This window comes from Pteronotus mesoamericanus, unplaced genomic scaffold (assembly GCF_021234165.1).
Source record: "Pteronotus mesoamericanus isolate MK-2021 breed Mesoamerican mustached bat unplaced genomic scaffold, CSHL_Meso_final contig_73, whole genome shotgun sequence".
Taxonomy (NCBI): Eukaryota; Metazoa; Chordata; class Mammalia; order Chiroptera; family Mormoopidae; genus Pteronotus; species Pteronotus mesoamericanus.
The window spans coordinates 22,968,001-22,986,752 of NW_026555245.1; the positions used below are offsets into that span (position 1 = coordinate 22,968,001).

Here is an 18,752-nt window from a genome sequence, read left to right on the forward strand (position 1 = left end):
CCTGCAGGGTCTGTATACTTTGGATGTGGTTTTCAGTGTTCTCCTTTCTGTCTCTTCCCTACTGCTCTTTACCTTCCTGGATAAACCGATTTTTCGTATTATTGGTCTTGCTTCTCTGCTCTTTCTGAGCCAGCTGTTGCATTCTGCTTTCGTTTTGGCAGAGTTGTTTGCATGTCTGTCCCCCCCATACTAGAAGCTCCTTGCTGTAGAACTCAGAACAGTATCATCCATATCAGTGTCCCCCCAGCATTGACCAATATTGGCACATGACTGATTGACTTAATAAATACTGATGAGCAGAAAATAAATGTTCTGAGTTAAAAAAGGTTCTGCTTTAAAATCCGTATTAAAGACTTGGAGGAAAATGAAACTTTCAACCTCAATTCTCTGACTTGACTATAGTAGTGACATTCATTGAGTCCCACATTATTCCCTGTGTGAATTGGGAATGTTAGCTTGCTGTGTAGTGCTGGGGGTGGCCGGGGGGCGGGGAGTGTCTTTAGAGAGCAAAAGGAAAAAGGATTTAGATAATATATCAATACCATTAGTTTATTTGTCTGATTGGGAAGCACTAATTAAAATAAAAAGCATGTGTGCCTGTTTTGGAATTAACCTCCTTTTTATGGAAGGAAAAAGAATCATAAAATTGGCAAAACAACAGTAAAATTATACCAGAAATCATATTAAAAGGAAAAAAGGGAAGGAGTTGTACTTTGAACCTCCAACTCCTTCACAGCTCATCATTTTTTGATGCCCTTTGCCAAGCTGTGTGCTCAAGGAATCTAATGATACACAGAGCCTCATTGCCAGATACTTCATTAATTCTTCAATCCATTAGGAGCCTTAATGGCCTATGCTACTGGAATAAGTGTGGAAATCCAGTCCTCCAAGAAAGTACAGTGCTCTATAAATCATACGCGCCTGAGGATTCTCTCAGTCCTTGACACAGATAGATGAGAAACATTGTACTTCCTGAATTCCCTTATTCTATAGAGGCTCGCAGATAATGGTCACCCTTTAACTCTTCCAACCAGTAGTTCTCAAAAGTGTGATCCCTGGGTGAGCATAACTGGGAACTTGTTAGAAATGCAAATGCAATGCCCCCAGTCCATACAGAAACTCTGGGTACCCGGCCAGCATTCTGTTCTAAGAAGGCCTCCTAGTCATTCTGCAGTGCTCTAATGTCTTTGTGGCATAGTTATATAATGAGGGGTCTTTTTTCACTGTTGAAGATATAGATGAGAGGCCCATAACTTGACAAAATGTCTTGATTGGATTCAGTTTAATTCAGCAAACATTGACTGAGCAGCTGTTATGTCTCAGGCACGCTTTCCAGGAAACCATAGAGGTGAATGACATTTTAAAGTCACTCTTAGTGTCATCTGTGCCAGCATTTTCCTGGTATGCTATGTTGGTCGCCCTGGCTGTCAGCCCCTTCTGGACTTTGTGCTAAAGCACCCAGAATGATAGTTCTCTGGACTGCCTCATTTGACTTCTCAAACCTCTTTAATAATTGCCATCCAGAAATTGGCTCCTCATCCCTTTCATTGTCACCTCAGGAAAGACAGGAAGAATGGCCCTACTTTTAAATGAATCTTCCCTACTTTTAAATGCCCCATAATCTTACTGTTCACCAGCTCCCTTCTATCCCTATCCTTCTAGAAATTGGCACCAACCTCTACCCTCATCCATTTTCAGACTTAGGCAGCTGTTAGAGAGGTTCTTTCCCACAGAAGACAGACTGTCTGACCCTGACCTTGAGCTAAATAGAGTAGTTCTATTTAGAGGAAGATACAGAATCTCTGTCCATGAGTAACGAATAAAAAAACACTCAAAATTTACCTTCCTCCTAATAGCCACTTACCTAGCCATCCTTTACTCACCATTCTTTGTCTCCATATTTCCATAGCTTCGGTCAGCATAAGAAACATCCAGACCTATAGAGAAAGTTTATGAGTTTATTTGAGCCAAATTGACGATAGTTGCTGAGAAGCAAAATCTCAGTGGATTGAGAAAATGCTCTGGAGAATGGCAGTTTTGCAGTTTATTTTACATAGGTTACAATCAAAGGAGGTGGGAGAAAGCAAAGTGGAGAAATTTCTGAGATTGGATAAAAAGTAAAATGAAGAGGCAAATACTCTTTTACATTGGGGGGTATGGGATAATTAACAATATTTACAGTGCATAGAGGTGGTATTGGGGCAACAAGTTATACTGGGATATGGTGCTCTGAGGGATCTGGAAAAAAGGGAATTATTCTGACATTCCAAAGGTATGTTATTGTAGATGCAAAAAGACAGTAGACAGGCTCACTTAGGGTACAGATTGACCTTTGTCAAGGAAGATAGCAGCCTAGGACATGACTACCCACCATGACTCACCTTCAGTTTGGAAGTCTTAATTACAGACCATCTTATGTGGTTACTTTCTGTCTCTGAGTTTATTAGGCCACCATGCAGGCCTCCCCTGAGCTTGTCGGGTTTAGTATGTGGTCCCTTTTCCATCCACACTTCCTTATAGTTTCTTTTCATACCAGACTATCCTTTATTTACCTTGCTGCTCTAGAATGATCTTTATTAAGTACTCATTTTATCGTTTCTCAGCTTACTAACTTTAAATATGTGCCCCTGGCCTGTAGCACAGGGGTCAATAAACTAAGGCCTGTGCTTATTACAAATGAAATTATATTGGAAAATAGCTACACCCATCATTTGTGGATTATCTAAGGCTTCTTTCACACTACCGTGGCAGAATTGAGTAGTTGCAACTCGGAGTGTATGGCACATAATCCTAAAATATGTATTTATTGTCTCGTAACCCTGGTGATATATTTGGTCTTAGTTCTACTAATTTACAATGTGCTTTCTTTTTGCTTGCACTTCTTCTGTGTTTCTGTTTATTTCCTTTTATGTCTTTGTTTGAATTTATTTTTCCTTATTCTGTTTTTTTTCCACATGATTAGTTAATTGGTATCTTTACCCTTTTCCCAGACAATTCAAGAAACTTCATTTTTACCACTTCCTCCATATATGCTACTATTGTCATCTATTTAAATTCTCTCTATATTTAAAATCCAGAAGACATTACTTTTATTGCTTACAAAGTTGATATTCATTTACATTTATCCATATATTTAGCATTTTGGTTGCTTTTTCACTTCTAGAGGCATGTTTCTGATTCTTGAATGCTGAAAAAGAATCTTTATGTTCGCCTTCACATTTGAATGATAATTAGGCTGGATATGGACCAAATTTAATTTCCTTTAGAAGTTGAAAGAGATTGTTTCAATACCTTTTAGCATTCACTGTTGCACATTAGAGATCTGATGATAATCTGATTTTTCTCTTCTCTGGAAGGTTTTGGGTTGTTTTTTTCTTTTTATTTGGAGGAGTAAGATGTATCTAGGATGTTTTTAGGGGATTTTTTAAAAAATTAATCTTACATATTAGGCCTTTTTCAGGTCTGAAAGTTTTCTGTTATTTTCTCTTTTTCTGTTCCTCTAGAACACCTTTTAGAAAGATAATAGAACATCTGGATTGCTTCTGCATACTGTGTAGTATTTGTGTTCCATTTTTCTTCCTTTTGATATTTTCTTTTATATTCTATGTAATTTCAAAGCTCCATTTTCCAGTTTCTAATCTGATCTTCAGTGAGATCCATTCCCAATATTCAGTGCATCTTGATTTTTTATTATAATATTTTTAAATTCTTAGAGGTGGTTATGTAGTTGTTACTGGTTTTTTTAATTGATGTATATTTTAGAATCTCTTCCATAATCTGTACTGTGCCTTTTAAACTCATCATCTTTTTCTACTTACCTGACTCCTTAACTCAGGTGTTCTTCTGTTTATTAACGATGGTACCTCTCTTTCATGGCATTGGTTTTCCATAAATGTTTGTGATTTTTAAAGTGTCTATTGGTACTTTAGTTGCACATCTTGCGCGTGCTTGTTCTTTCCTCGGCCCAATGAGAACCCACTTGTCTTGCTGAATGATGTGTTGGACACAGGACTTGGATTCAGGTCAAATCAGATTATCTGATGTGCTGCTAATGATTGGGGCAGGGTGGGAAATGGGGCTCGACAGTATAGTTTGTCTTTTAGGTATTTGCCTTCACGCTTGGCGTTGGTCTTGCCAGAATTGTCCCCTCAGAGATACCTATTGATGGCTTTTTGCTGGGGATCTGCCTTCTGGAGTTAGTCACACTCTTTTTTGTTAGTGCTATTATGGTTTCATTCTTTTTCCTGTATTTTTTTTTTTTTAGTACCAATACAAATATTTACTTAGAATGAGATAATAGTTATAATATAATATATAATAAAATGCTGAAAAAACTATAAGTATCACAAAATTCTGAAAAGCAACCATACTTGTATAAATTAATTGCCTAACAGGCTTCTTCATTAATTCATTTATTTGGGATTATTGAATTAGTGGTCTTAAAAGAATCTCCTTTAATAGTTGGACATGGTAAGAGATCTTTAATTAAAAATAAAGCTTGAGGTTGATATATATGTCTATAAATAAAGAGTATTTCCTTTCTCAAGGTTGCAAAGATGTTTCCTTTGGTAGTTTCTGCCAGGTATACATGTCTAAGTCATAGCAGAAACCTCAGCTAGCCTTACGTCAGACATGGCTAGCTATCAGAAGTAATCATCATTCAAAAAGTGTCTTTTCCCTATATCTTTATTTAGGGTTTGGGGCTGGAGGGATGGTAGCAGGGGCTGGGCCCACCATTTTGGTCCAGTCAATTAATGTTTCTTTAAAGCCTTCTTCCCAAAGTTGCCCCTAAGAGTAACGTATTGCAGCATTCTAGTTCCATATAGCATTTTATCCTTACTTCTTTCACAGCATTATCACGCTGTAACATTTGTAAGAAGTGTCTTATTTGTCCTTCTCTTTGCCTTACTGAATTAAATTCTGTAACCCAGACAAGTGTCAGTGTCAGATTGCCACAGGTGCCTCAGCCAGGACAGAGAACTGGCTTAGTAGCAAGTAAGTGAAAATGGGGTTTGGAAATACAACAGGTCCTGTCCAATAAGATGTCATTTCATTCAAAGTTATTTCTTTGTAACACTGATGAGATACTATAAAAACTTAACTCTTGTTTATGTCTGTTAGTCTATGGTAAAATATGTTTAATTATGCATCATTTTGCTTTAAGTCACAGAACTGATCAACATCAATTGAGTACTTACTGAACTACATAGATGGTGCTACTGGCTCCAGAATGGCTTCCCCACTGGGTGTTGTGTAGTTTTCTATCTCAGCAAGAACCTGTTTGATGTTTAAATCAAACTCCTCAACCTTGTGAATGAACATCTTCCAAAGCATTGAGTTGCCAAGTTACAATAATCTATATAGCAATGATTTTCAACCTTTTTCATCTCATGGCACACATAAACTGATTACTAAAATTCTGTGGCATGCCAAAAAATATTTTACATTTTTTTGCTGATCTGACAAAAAATAGGTATAATTATGATTCGTTCACACCTGACAGTTATTTTGGGGTTGGCAGTTGTCATTTTTCAACTTGACATCTTAGGGAAAGGAGGTCATTTCCCCTGACTAAATAGTCAGGTATTGCATGTTTTCAAAGTTCTTGCAGCACACCATGTGAAAATTGCGGGTCTGTAGTTAGGTCGACTTTCTAAGGATATTGGTTCTCCCTTAGAAATGACTACCTCTGGTCTTTCTTGGAAAGGAGGGCAATTCCCTTACTAGATTCCAAGGATTGACTCCTCTGGGTGTATTCTTTCTGTCTCTTTCTCCCTTTCTGGAGGGCCTCTGTTTAATGAGGAAGTTAATGGTGAGGGAGGCTGAGAGTTACTAATTCATTAATTAGTTAAGTCATACTACTCTTTCCCACTCTTAAAAAATTCTGTTTAATTAGGAAAATAAGAAACAAGTTCTCCTTTGATACATCTGTTAATATCTGAAGTTATTCAAATGCTGACCTCTATGGGTACGATTAGGCTTTTAAAAGATTGTCTGATGATGCCTGGGGCTCCTGATATGAGCTTTGCTATTATATCTGTTATCGCATTTCAAATGATTAGAATTTTCAAAAAAATGCCAACATACCAAGAATGTATTGAAACTGATACCGACAAGATATCAAGATAAGATACTAAATAATGCTTTTATTCAGATTATAATGGGCTCTTGTTTTAGTTCTATGGTATGTTCTTGCCTTCTGTAATTTCTTAATTAGCCAAGCCACATCTTTCCCTCTCCTGACACAAGCACTAAAAAATGCTTAAGTGTACATTAAATCCAGATAAATGACCAGGATGTAAAACACTTTTGGGGACTAGTAAGAAATAATACTGCTCAGATGGACCATGAAGGACCTTTTATAAGCTTTCCTCTTCCATCTCATGCTGTTCTTTTTTTTTCATAGAACATCTTGGAGATAAGGAGAAGCCATTGAGAAACATTAAACAGGTGGTGACATAGTATTTATGTTATAAAGACATCACTCTGGCAGGCCTGGAGAAGATGAATCGAAACGAAATGAAGTAAAAGACAGAAACGCCAGTTAGGAGGCCATTACTATTCTGGGCAAGACACCATGGGCAGAGGCAGAGGCAGAGGCAGTTGGTATAGATGGGTTAGGGAGAGATGAGAACAAGATTAAGGTACAGAATCTCTAAGAGTGAAGTGGCTGATTAGATGTGAAAGCAAAGAAGAGTTAGAAGTTAAGTGCATATTGATTCTTGCAGGTCTGTGATAAAATATTACAGCCCCAAAATGCATTGAGTTGAAGTACCTTTTTTTTTTGTCCTGGAAGGGAAAATGTACCTATAAAAGAAGAGCAGTCGCACCAGCATTGGATCAGATTACAGACCTTTTCTATCCTTAGGAATAAAAAGTCGAGCTTTTTGATCATTCTCTCTCTTCTTTCTGAACATAACCTATGTTCTACAACTATTTTTTGTTTTCGCTAACCCTCAAGTATTAGTTCACAAATCTTTTATTTAGTGAAGCTGTTTTATTTTTCCCATCTCCCATAACAATTGTACTGATGATGTTTAGTGCTAATTGTATGCAATTTAATTTTCAGATTGTGGTAATCATTATTGCTGTTTTTATTTTCATTCTCTCTTCCTTGGGCATAGTCAGCTATAGATACTCAGCAAAATTATGCCCTTTGGGATGATTTTCAATTTTCTCACTTTGGGAGGCATATTTTTGTGTCAGTCATGAAGAGTTCAGATTTGGATTATTAAACACTTGAATCCCTAGTTTCCACATTGCACCATTTAACACTTTTATATTTTCTTGCAAATGGAAAACTTAGTCCATCTGTGTGCTATTTGGGTATTTTTGAAGACCTCATCTAATTTAAGCGAGTATGTGCCTGTCCTCCAAATCCATATTCTATCTCTTCATGTACAGAAAGGCCTGCTATACAGGAAGTAAAAGAAGTAGCTTCAGTGCTCATGGGTGCACCCTTGGGCCTTTTCCTCAGCTTTGTGTGTGGAAAACCATGTGCAGAAGAGTTTGGTTTCCTTAACCACAAGAAGTATTTCAACATGTGTCTGGTAGTATGTGGCCTTAGCAGTATGTTTTTTTTGAAAGTATGCAGCTTATATTGCCATAGTTGCTCTCACTCCTTGGGCCCCTGGAGGGTCAGGGCTTGTTGATGTAATAGGTTTTCTTCATCTCTAATAGCTATTATTCCATGAAGTGTGGAAATTGGTTTAGTTACAGAGTTTGAATTGATGCTTTTCTATGTTTTAACCCTCCAGAAATGCATCTTCTGCAGACACCGGGTTAAGAAGGTCTCTGGAGCCTGCATCCAGTGTTCCTACGGCCGCTGCCCAGCCTCCTTCCATGTCACATGTGCTCATGCCGCTGGTGTGCTGATGGAGCCTGACGATTGGCCGTATGTGGTGAACATCACATGTTTTCGACATAAGGCCAACCCAAATGTGGTAAGGCCTGTTCTCCCTTCCCTGGTTCTAAATCTGTGTGTGAATTTCCTCGTAATGTTGCTCATTGTTGACACATCTAGACTTGAGATGTGGGTTTCTTGAGTGCAGGGATTATAAAATATTATTGACTCATATTTGCACAGGACCCACCAGTGTCTGGCACATCTTAGACACAATAAATATTTGAGTTGAATGAGTGAATGAACAAGCATAGTGTTGCCTGTTCTGATTTTGGATTTGTATATGGCTACTGAGTTTGGTTTTGCAGGTTGTGTTGTGTACACTGCATATGGCCAGGATGATGGGGAGACCGTGTCTGGGAGGGAGTGATGTGAAAGCACCACCTGAGATTAGGCAGTGCTTAATCTACACAGCTATACACTATGGCCTTGGGTTTTATTTAATCTCTTCTAGAAGAAATAAAGAGAGCAACACAGTGAAGCGAGAGGGGTGGTTGTGCATGTTCAGGGCCTTGCTGCCTGAGATGGAATAAACTAGGGGAGACACGGAGGCCCTGGGAGGAGTGGGGGCAATCATAGAAAAGCAGAATTGTTGAAGAGAAGTATTGATACCAGTTTTTTCTGCCTTGACTGTCTCACTCAGGACCTGTAAAAGAAGAGCATTTCCCTGTTTCTGGGAAAAGAGTGTTTGCAACCAAATAACGTATGAATTTAACTGTAATTCAGTTTACCTGTCCTGAGTGAATGGAATCTTTCCTGTAACTGCTTAGAAATATGACAGTGTAGATTCATTGCAATTGTTTTTGGCGGCCAGTGAGGGGGCTAAAACATTGTATCAATGCTCAGCTTCACTAACATGCTGCCCTTTGTTATCCCTGGGGGGCTTGGCCACAGACTCTTTGCAGCCTAACATGCTTGTCCTATGTCTCTAATAACCTCCTGTGAGTAGCTTGCCAAGTTGTCCGGTATGGGCTTGAGGAGCCATGACCCACGTACAAGAAATCTTCCAGCTTTTTAATGATTCCATCAACTTCCATGGGTATCTTAAGAGATAACTTGATGGTTGTGGGTCGGGACCTGCAGTTCTGTGTGAATGTGCAAATGTACAAAATGACATCACTAACTGTCCCATCTATCTAAAACCTATTTTCCACATTTTTCCATTGTTTTCCATCCAAGGCACATATTTATTTGTGCTTTCTTTTTAGTTCCTTGAGTTCATGGGCTCTTGCTAAGAATAGTATTATTTATTCAGCAGAAAGTACATTTTATCAACTTTAAAAATGTTACAGTATTAACACATTGCATCACTGTGGTGCTTTGTCATTTACAGTGTTCAGTCAGGAGCATTACCTCATTAGCTGTCATCCGGTTGAGATGTGAATGAGGCCATGACCTCTGGAGTCAGAGTATTTGGTGTTCACACTTAGATTGTGCCAGAAGTAACACATGTGCAGCCTTGTGCACGTTCCTGTCTCTGAGCCTCAGCTTCATCCTGTACAAACAATGACATGCCTACTTCACCACGTGTTTTTAGTCCATAGCACAGAGTAATCCTCAGAAAGTGAAAGTTGTAATACTGCTTTCTCTTTTTACGACTAATACTGCTGCTGGTTTTGGTGCTACAATCCTGTGTGAACTAGGACACATGAGTAGCATTCCTGCTTAAAGGATAAGAAATGTAAAATCAGAGAAAGTTCAGTTCCTTGCCCAAACAGATTCAGTTAATGAGTGGCAGGTGCTGGAATGGAAATGCCTTTTCAGCCCATACTCTGCTACTTGTTGAATTCCGAATCTCAGACCTCAAAGGGTGCTAGAGGTGTTCATTTGTGCTTGGGATCATACATTGCCATTTTAATATTCCATAGCTCTGTGGTTACTAATGATTATATTGACGTTGCTATTAAAGAGATCCAGGTGTTTAATCAGGACCTCATTCCTCTTAAGTATGATGTGTGTGGTTCAGTTAGGTTTACATTACTAATGTATTCCATAAATGATGATGAAAAAGAAAATATTTGATTTTGAGATGATTTAGAAGCTTCTCTATTCTTCCCTTTAAGCCTGTGTATTTTATAAGGATAGGGAAAACATCACATAGTTTATAACATTACATGTGGCAGTTTTTTCGTATGAGGGAAAAATTTTAATGTTTTTAAATTGCCTTTGTGAAGTTCTCTAGTGGGAAGCACTGAGCATTGGATATTTGAAAATATATTCCTGTTAGCCTTACTTATCCAATTTTCCTCCATTAGTCTCCAAGTTTGGGTTCCTCTCCAAAACGTTTAACAGCTAACCAGAGGGCTAGAATCTGTAGCAACTTGGGTGAAGAGCATTGTAATTGCCTCTATTGCATTCAGTGTTCTTTCCTTTTCACGCATAAAGTAGTTCAGATTCACTCAACTATTTCTCTTTGTGTAAATTGTGAATGGTAAGGGATGTGCTCCCCCAAGTCAGAACTGTTCTCAACCATACCTTGGTTATTTGGGAGTCATGAACAATTGCTGAATCATAGCAGTGAGTATTGCTAACATCAAGCTAACTTCGCGGCCTAACCCTGTCTTTTTCCAGGATAGAGGATGCTTGTACAGTTTAGGTGAAGTGAAATATAAAGCTACAGTTACTTCCGTAGGATCTCCATTTTTGCTCACTCTTGGTTTTTTTGTTTCCCTTGTTTATTTCCTTCTCCCAATTATTTACATTTTGCATCAAAAAGGACCATTTTAAGGCAAATTCTACTCTTTCTTTAATGTCACAAATTATTTTAAATAAATTAGCTTATTCAACCTTACTGAGCTTTGGTGTAATATCATAATTGTCCATAATGTTATAAAATTGCATCTGATTTATTATCATATACTCTTTCATCAAATAGTAAGCACATTCTGTAATTAAAAAGATATTTGAAAAAAATAGGTAGCTTTCAAATTCTTAAAGGTAGAAAGGAGTATATAACAGAAAGGGCACAGCTAATCCGTTATTTTGGTCTAAATTTTAGTATGTTTTTCAGTGTTTTGTCAAACATGGTTTTGAACGGCACCTGCTGTCTTTTAAATATAAGGTTTTATTTGTGTGTGCATGTGTGTATACACACATGTGTTTGTGTGGTTAGTGTAGTACTTGACTGCCCTTTGTCATGACTTAGTGTGACCTATTTCCTGGCTCTATTTCTGAAGGTTCCATTGAATTTATTCCTAACCCATTAATCTGAATGCCACACAGATGCTTGAAAGGAAAAGAAGGGAGAATACAATTAGTCATAAAATGGTTTAGAAACTGGGAACCTTGAAAACATTTTCCTGCTCCAAATCAAACAATGCAGCTACTCATAAATTATATACTTCCTACAGAGTTCAGCCACCACAGGATCTATCTCTTCACACCTGAGTAAACTGGACAGGTGTCCAATGGAAGGGGCATTGGATTACTGAGGGAAACGGAAATTAGAAAGATGGCATACACAGACTTTTTCACAAGCAAATTATTTCAAAAAACCTTTGTATTAGATTAGATTATTCCACATATGCAGTGTAGGAACACCACAATCACGTGTACTTTATGCAGTAATTCATTGCAATGATCATGACCTGTTTTTTATCTTCATACCCTCATCTCTTGGAAAAATGACATTTGAGATATTAGTTGCCTCCATAGTTTCTAAGTTGTGGCTGTTAACATGGACACAGACACCTATTCAAAAAAAAAGGAAAAACTTTTATAGAAAAAACACTTCCATGTTCAGTCTTTTTCCTGCTATTTTGTTTATTTTTTGTTCAACATGATTTTAAGTAGATTATATTTAACTAGATCATTATTTTAAGTAGATTAACTGGTATTCTGTCTTTTTATTTCCAGAAACTAGTACTTGGCCATCCATAGGAAGCTGTGTGGTATAAATTTGTTGAAAATTTTTAATGCCAGGGAAGAAGATGAGTGGGGAAGAAAGAGAACTAATAATATTTATTGAGCATTTTTTAAATGTCAGATGTGTGTTAGATGTTTTATATGTGCACTTTATTTCAAGGCAGTGTGGTTGGTGTGGATAATGGACAGTAATGATTATATTGGCTTCTGTACTGGCACCTTGAACTCTGGAAGTTTCTCTTGAATAATATCTTGTAATTCTTCCCCGCAATCCATTCTTCCTGTTCTAATCTGGCACTCATCATAGTAATAGAACTTGAGTCCTTGCTCAGCACTTACTTCTGTTTTCCAGTCTTTTTGTTTTCAGGTCAGCTCCCAGGCAAAGCTCAATACAACTCCTTTCCTGATGTCAGTATGCATGACTCAGGACAGGAGGGCACACCCAACACCCACATTGCACAGGATCTGGTGAAGGGCTCAGAACAAGACAGCTCTTTTGGTTGATCTGTGCCCCTATAGACAGCAGACCTTTGAGTGATAATGGGGTAGGGATGCCTATTGTCACTAACTTAATAAAACCTTTCCTTGGTGTGCAGAACTACTCTCACCTCGCCAACATGGGAACAATGGATAATCAAGGCCCCTAAAATTTAAATCCTAAAATAGTAGTTCTTATCACAGGGAAATATTGTATATCCTGTTATACTTTCAGTAGCAGTTATTGAGAAAATACGTAATGACAAAAAATTAAGAAATCGATAATTTATATGAATTCATTAATTTTAAAGAGTCTGCAGTGTTTCAAGTTTATTATGAATTGAGAGACCCCAAAAACTCACTCCTGCTGTAAATTCTCATTTAATTGCCCAAGGATTTAGAGATGTAGCAGAAATGGGTTGACCCCAAAGGGGGAAGTGAATGCAACCTATCATAACAGAACTTTTCCCTGCACCCTGTTAACTTAATGAGTATTTGCAGTTGCTTGTGTTAGGATCTTGCCAGACCTGAAACAGAAGATACATTTTTGCTGCACCACAGGCTTTTATACTCAAGACTCATTCAGGAAAACATTATCCGTTCTTTTCATTTAGTAAGCTGTCCTGGTTCTTAAGCCAGAATCAATCAAGGTCAAAAAGACTACATACTCTACTTTCTTCTAGGGGAGATGGGTACCTGAGAAATAGCTCCCTCCAGCTTTCTAGAATTCTAGAAAGCCTGTTTTACCAAAATCTACCCCGACTCTGATTTATGATTTTTAAGCTAGTTGGTTCCAATAGGCATTTGGGTTTGAAAACCAGAACTACATTTCACCATAGGTGTGTATGCTGCATTTCACTATATGGTGCCCGTGAATCCATGATGGATGGTCACAGGAATATGTTTTTGTCATTAGGCAGTGTTTAGTTAGTTTACACCAGTAGGTAGGACTTTGCTTGGCTATACTTTATATTATTTAACCTTTTTACGGGTACCGGTTAACTAATTTCTTCTTGCTGCTCCTGTCACACTTTAACTGTGTAGATTCAAAACTAGGCGAGCAGACTTAGACCCAAGACTTGTAACTGCTGTAATCTATTACCATAATAAGAGAGATTAAATAAAAATATGAATAAATTGTTTTGGGAACCCAAAGAAGGAAGCCTCAAATTCTGTTGGGGGCAGTCAGGAAGAATTCTCAGAGGAGGTAACAGTTGTGTAAGTTCTAAAAGGAGAGTTTGAATTTGTTGAGTAAGAGTAGTGATGATGTCCCAAGTAGAGGGAATTTATGTGCATGAACTTTTGCAAAGGCCTGTTTATATGGAAAGGTCGAAGAATTGAGGATGACTGGTGTCTAGGATGTGTCGGGGTTATGAAGGGATCAGAGAGAGTGCTGATAAGGGAGTTGTGGCTGGAGAAGTCAGGTAATCAGAGAGTGAAGATTTTTGTTCAGTAGAGACCCCTCTATTTTTTATGTCTGGAAACGAAAATTACAAATTCCTCTTTTTTCCCCAAGTTAGGTAAATAAGCTTGTCAAAACAAGGATGGATTTTGAGGGATGAGATGTTTGTCTGTAAAGATACTTTTTTTCCCCCTAAAGGACATGGGCCATGGTGAGGAGGGGTTCCCCCAGGAGCAAGATCCACAGATACTTGACCCACCCCTTGACTGGGCATAAACTTAAGCTACCCAACTGCTGTCTTACATACGAATGTGCCTATACTCACACACACAAGGGACAGCGCTGAGACCAGGCAGGAAAAGCTAGTTAATTGTCTTTGAAGTTTCTCAACCTGACACAGCTCCTTGGTCTTCTCATTCTTGTGCCTCAGGGCACTCTATTGATTTTCGCCACATTGCTTTAGGCAAAATTTAACAAAGTTCTAGTTTATCCTGTAATTAAGGATCCACATAGGAGGTAATGTATGTGCAGGACAGTGGTAGGACTATGTTTCTTCAGACCGAGTAGAGGCTGGTTGCAGAGCAGAAGAGACTGAGTAGACATAGGAACAGTAGTGAAGAGGTAATGCCCTTGTGCAGGTGATAGGAGAAGGGGAACTGGATTTCTACAGTAGCCATGTCAGGGGTGAGGACAAGCAGCTTTGTTCTAGAAACTTGGAGGTGGGCTCACAGGTCTCAGTAACTAATCAGATGTGGGGGGAAGGGAGAGAGAAGGAAGTCTCTAAAAGACAACAAGATAATTGAGAACTAATCACATGTAGGAGTTTTGTCTGCTTTCCGTTTGGCCTTCTAATGCCAGTGAACTTGCTTTGGCCTCAGCAGGGTTGACACATCAAATGCAGCTATCGGTTGAATCCATCCTTTCGTGTTCCTTTTTAGTTTATCTCCTTTAGTTTGGAGCTCAATCCCATGGCTTGAATCTGTCCCCCTTTGGTTTCTCTTCCATCGTTTTAAGAAAGAGAATCAGATTTTAGGTAACACTCATATAAAAATGATAATGAATGGTGTCATTTCCACAAACACTCTTCTTGCCTCCCAGATCCCGGCTTCTTTGTATTTCACTGGCAGTGGAATTGTTTTGGTGATCGTTGTTTTTCTTATAACAATTTGGATCTTGCTAACTTCCATTCTGTTCAATGAAGTTTGTTATGACCAACTATAATCTTCTCAGACTTGTGTATATTTATCTGTTATTTGTATATGGTTTGTTTCTTCTACATAAGTTATTTTCCAAATACCCTGCTGAATTTTCACTGATACTGAGAAACAGAGAATTGTGATCAAAGCAAAGGTCTGGGGTAAAAGAATATTAGCAAGGATTTTTAAAAATACCGTGACTCAAACCTGAATCTGATCAATCTTCTTAAATTAAGCATACATTTTTAAAAAAGAGAAGAACTCCCTCAAACTTTTATCAATAGAAGTGTTTTGTTAAGATCTCAATCCATTTGTCCCAAATGATAAAAAGTTAAGGCCTGGTTTGCCTGGGAGAAGAAAAATTTTAGTACAGACATTTTAGAATATTTACATTTGGAATCAGTCTTTCCCTTTCTTTCTTTATCAGGTAAACCCAGTGAAGACAGCATTTTTCTTAATTTTATTAAGATAATAAAGTGTATCCCATTTCAAACTGCTATACTCTAACATCTCTTGTTTTTCTTTCTTCTTCTTTCCCCCCACTCATTTGAAGACATTTTTTTCTTGGTTTTTAGAGAGAGAGAAGGGGAGAGAGCGAAACATCAATTGGTTGCCTCCCGTATACACCCGGACCTGGGATTGAACCCATAATCAAGTTATATGGTCTGACTGGGAATTGAACCCTCAACCTTTTGTTTACTGGACAGTGTACCAACCAACTGAGCCACACTGGCCAGGGCTCATTTTCATTGGTTTTTACTTCCCGTGTAGCCATTTTCATAGGCAGGGCAGGTCAGTGAGCACAGAGCCTTTCCCCCCAATGCGTTCTGTCAATAGAACATGGATTGAGTGGGTCTACAGCACATTCCCATGTCCTGGGTTTAGTTTCCTTTGGGGACTTTGTTGTTCTTGCTTTTTTAGCTGGTGCAGTTAGGGAGAGCCGGGGAGTCTCACTGCAGGCCATCCTGCCTTCTGCTGGGCCTACTGTTTTGTCACAGGACCTGGCTGTGAGGCATGTAGGAAAAGTTCCACTGACACTGTCCCTGCGAGTTCCCCACAGTGACCTCACAGTCCAAGGCCAGTGGCTCTTTTGCGTCCATTGAACCATCTTCAGTCTCCCCTTCTGCCCTTCCCACTTTTCCAGATTTCTTTCAAAGTCTGGCCTCTTGGTAAGAGTCTTTGTACCCGTCCCCATCGGATACCAGCTGCAGTGGTTCCAGGCCCACTTCTGATCCTGAAGTATTTCAAGGGGGTTTTGAATTTGTGGAAAGAGAAAACAGATGCTTCCATTGCAGATTCCAGTTTAATCAGCCCAGGATCCAGAAACGGATCAGAAGGTGGAGACTGTGCAGGGAGGGCAGAGGCTGAGTCCTGTGGTGTGGCCCTTCTCTTGCCCACTGGTCCCTGGTGGACTCTCTAGTTGTGACAGTGTCTTCATCGGGGGGCTGGGGCGGGGGGGGGGCTGTGGCTTGATCTGAATAAAAGTTGTATTTTGCGGTTAGACTTTTGGCTCTATATTAGGGGTTTCCACCTCCGTTCTGGAAGAATTTATTCTTAACTGTCTGGGTGTTTCCATTTAAGGAGTTTTGTAAGTAGTTGGCTGTTGAATCAGACACAAGATCAGCAAGGCCACTTATCTGTCTGGGGGCAGGAAGCAGTCAATACCCAGGTGGCTCAGAACCATATCTCTGCCTTTAAATACAGCCTTTCCCCAGACGCTGATTTCTTATCCTTTAATCTCATTGGACAGAAGAATATTATTTCAAATGTATATTATAATATAAATATAATGGATGTAATAATAGAATATAAATATATAATATACAAAATGGAGGTTATTTTACCTAAACTTTTTATTCTGGCCTTATAAAACTTAAAGTTAATCCTGATTTTTAAACAAAAAATTTCAAGAAAAAATCTGCATCTTGATGCAGGTGTTTGGTTTTTATCTCAAGAGCAAACTCAGACTCCCCAAGAGAAACTTGGCAATGTTGTATTTCCTACTTGGCTCTGTTATTCCCACCGTGAAGTGCTTGTGGAACTGGAACCAGTCAGCAGACCTAGGGTCCCACTCTGAGGGGCCAACTGCGTGAGGAATATTTTTAAGGCACAGTTGGTACTTGGCAACTTCAAGGACCACACAGACTGAGGGAAATCAAGTCTTCCACTCCAAGGACCACTTATCTGGTTAAATTTTTTTTGCTTAGGTGAGGTGTGTTTCCATGTAAAATGCTTGCTTACTTTTTCACAGCATTACTGTTTCTCAGTTCCCAGGAAATTTTAAGCTTTTCAGCAAATTATACCCTTTTTCTAAAAAAAAATAATTAAGGCATGCGGTATTGTCTGAGAGCTTGTTAAGAAAATTAGGAAGTGACACTAATCCCATATTTTAACACTGGTATTAGAGTCAAGCACCATGAATACAATGAAAAATATAAATGGAAGGTGTCAACAGACATACAGCAACAAAGGGTATTTGACATTCCAACATCTTGTAAAGCACAAGAAGCAGGAATTTTGATTCCTTCACATAGAAAACAGTAATTAGATGCCATAGTCGTAATGAAATCCAAAGATACTGACAAAATGTAATGCAAGTATAGCTTTTTAAGGCTGTTAACTGCAAGCAATAGAAAGGCAATTAAATTAAGTAAGTTCCAACATGTCTATCTAAAAGGTCATTCTCTAGGTCAACATAATATGTCCATTCTCAACAAATATGATGTATAAAACTCTGAATTAACTGGAAAGGCCTCCTGAGGCCTGTTGGCAGAAAGCCAGTCGGCTTGAAGGGTACCCCAGCATCTTTGTCCTGCCCTTTCACAGAATGTTGTTAGCCATCTCGGGCTCTGACACATTTCGCACATGCAGATCAGTCTTTCCTTTTCCTTTGCTGGTAAAATGGGCATCCCTTGCCCATTCCTTATCTGAAGTTGGCTTGTTTTCATTGTGAGGTATTACGCACCCTCTCTTGTCTTTTTGTCCTGCACTGTGTGTACTGGGTCAGTGAACTTAAAGAGAGTGGTATTCGAGGAAGCATAAGAATTTTCTGTTTCTACATTTTTCAATAAAACATTCTTTTAATTTTTCTTTCAGCCATTACTGGATTAAGTTAGCATTCAACTTTTGTTTGGGTGGGAGGCAGAGAAAAGTGAAACCCTATTCTTTGTGGGCCTCAAATATCCTCCTGAGTTATTTTCTGCCATTTTGTTTTTCCCTCCTTGGGTACTACATAGGCCTTTCAGCCAAATTTGTCTATCTTTCCCCATACATTTCTGAGGAATTAGGAGAAAATAAAGAAATAAAGAAGAGTTTATGAACTCTTGTTTTCAGCAACTTTTATTCGTACCGTAAAAATCTGTTGTCACATTTCCTTATCATGTATTTGGGATAAAAAACAGCATCCTTACTAGAGGCTAAGAAGTGGCTTTTCCTGAAACTGTAGGGATCGCAGAAATGAACATTGGTGATATTTGAGAGGACAGGAGGGCTGCAGGCATGAAATCGGAAGAAGTTGGTGATAACTACAGAGTCTCTCAGTTCTTTTCCTTCCTTCCCTCTCTCCACAGGAACTGCACACACCTCTCTTTCAAGCACAGTGCTAGGCCCGTAAATGCTTTTAATTAACACTAGATAGACTGACAGATAAAGATTAACTTGTTTGATTGATAATGGACCTTAAAGACACTGTGGCTGTATCCCCTTTAGTTAACACGATGAGCTAGCTAGGCAGAAGCTGCACTACTCCTGCTGCTGCTGTGACGAGCAGTGGAAAGCTTTTAGCTGACTTCTCTTCCACTATTCCTTTGGCTATTTCTTCAGAAATTTTTAAAAATACCTAGAAAGCTTGGGCTTGCCCAATCTCAATCTTTCTCTCTCTCATGATCATATAAATTAGTATGTCCTTAGA

At 38.7% G+C, this 18,752-nt stretch overlaps 1 protein-coding gene across 5 annotated transcripts in view; it reads left to right on the forward strand.

The window, feature by feature from the left end:
• The window catches only part of KDM4C (lysine demethylase 4C), a 408,417-nt gene that overhangs the window by 331,147 nt on the left and 58,518 nt on the right, over positions 1-18,752 (forward strand). For 4 of the 5 annotated variants that reach the window (XM_054583127.1, XM_054583129.1, XM_054583128.1 and 1 more), the window contains one exon: positions 7,758-7,943. The exons of the other annotated variant lie outside the window; for it this stretch is intronic. In XM_054583127.1, the coding sequence (XP_054439102.1) occupies positions 7,758-7,943 (186 nt within the window). The remainder of the gene's footprint in view (positions 1-7,757; positions 7,944-18,752) is intronic. 5 annotated transcript variants of the gene reach the window in all.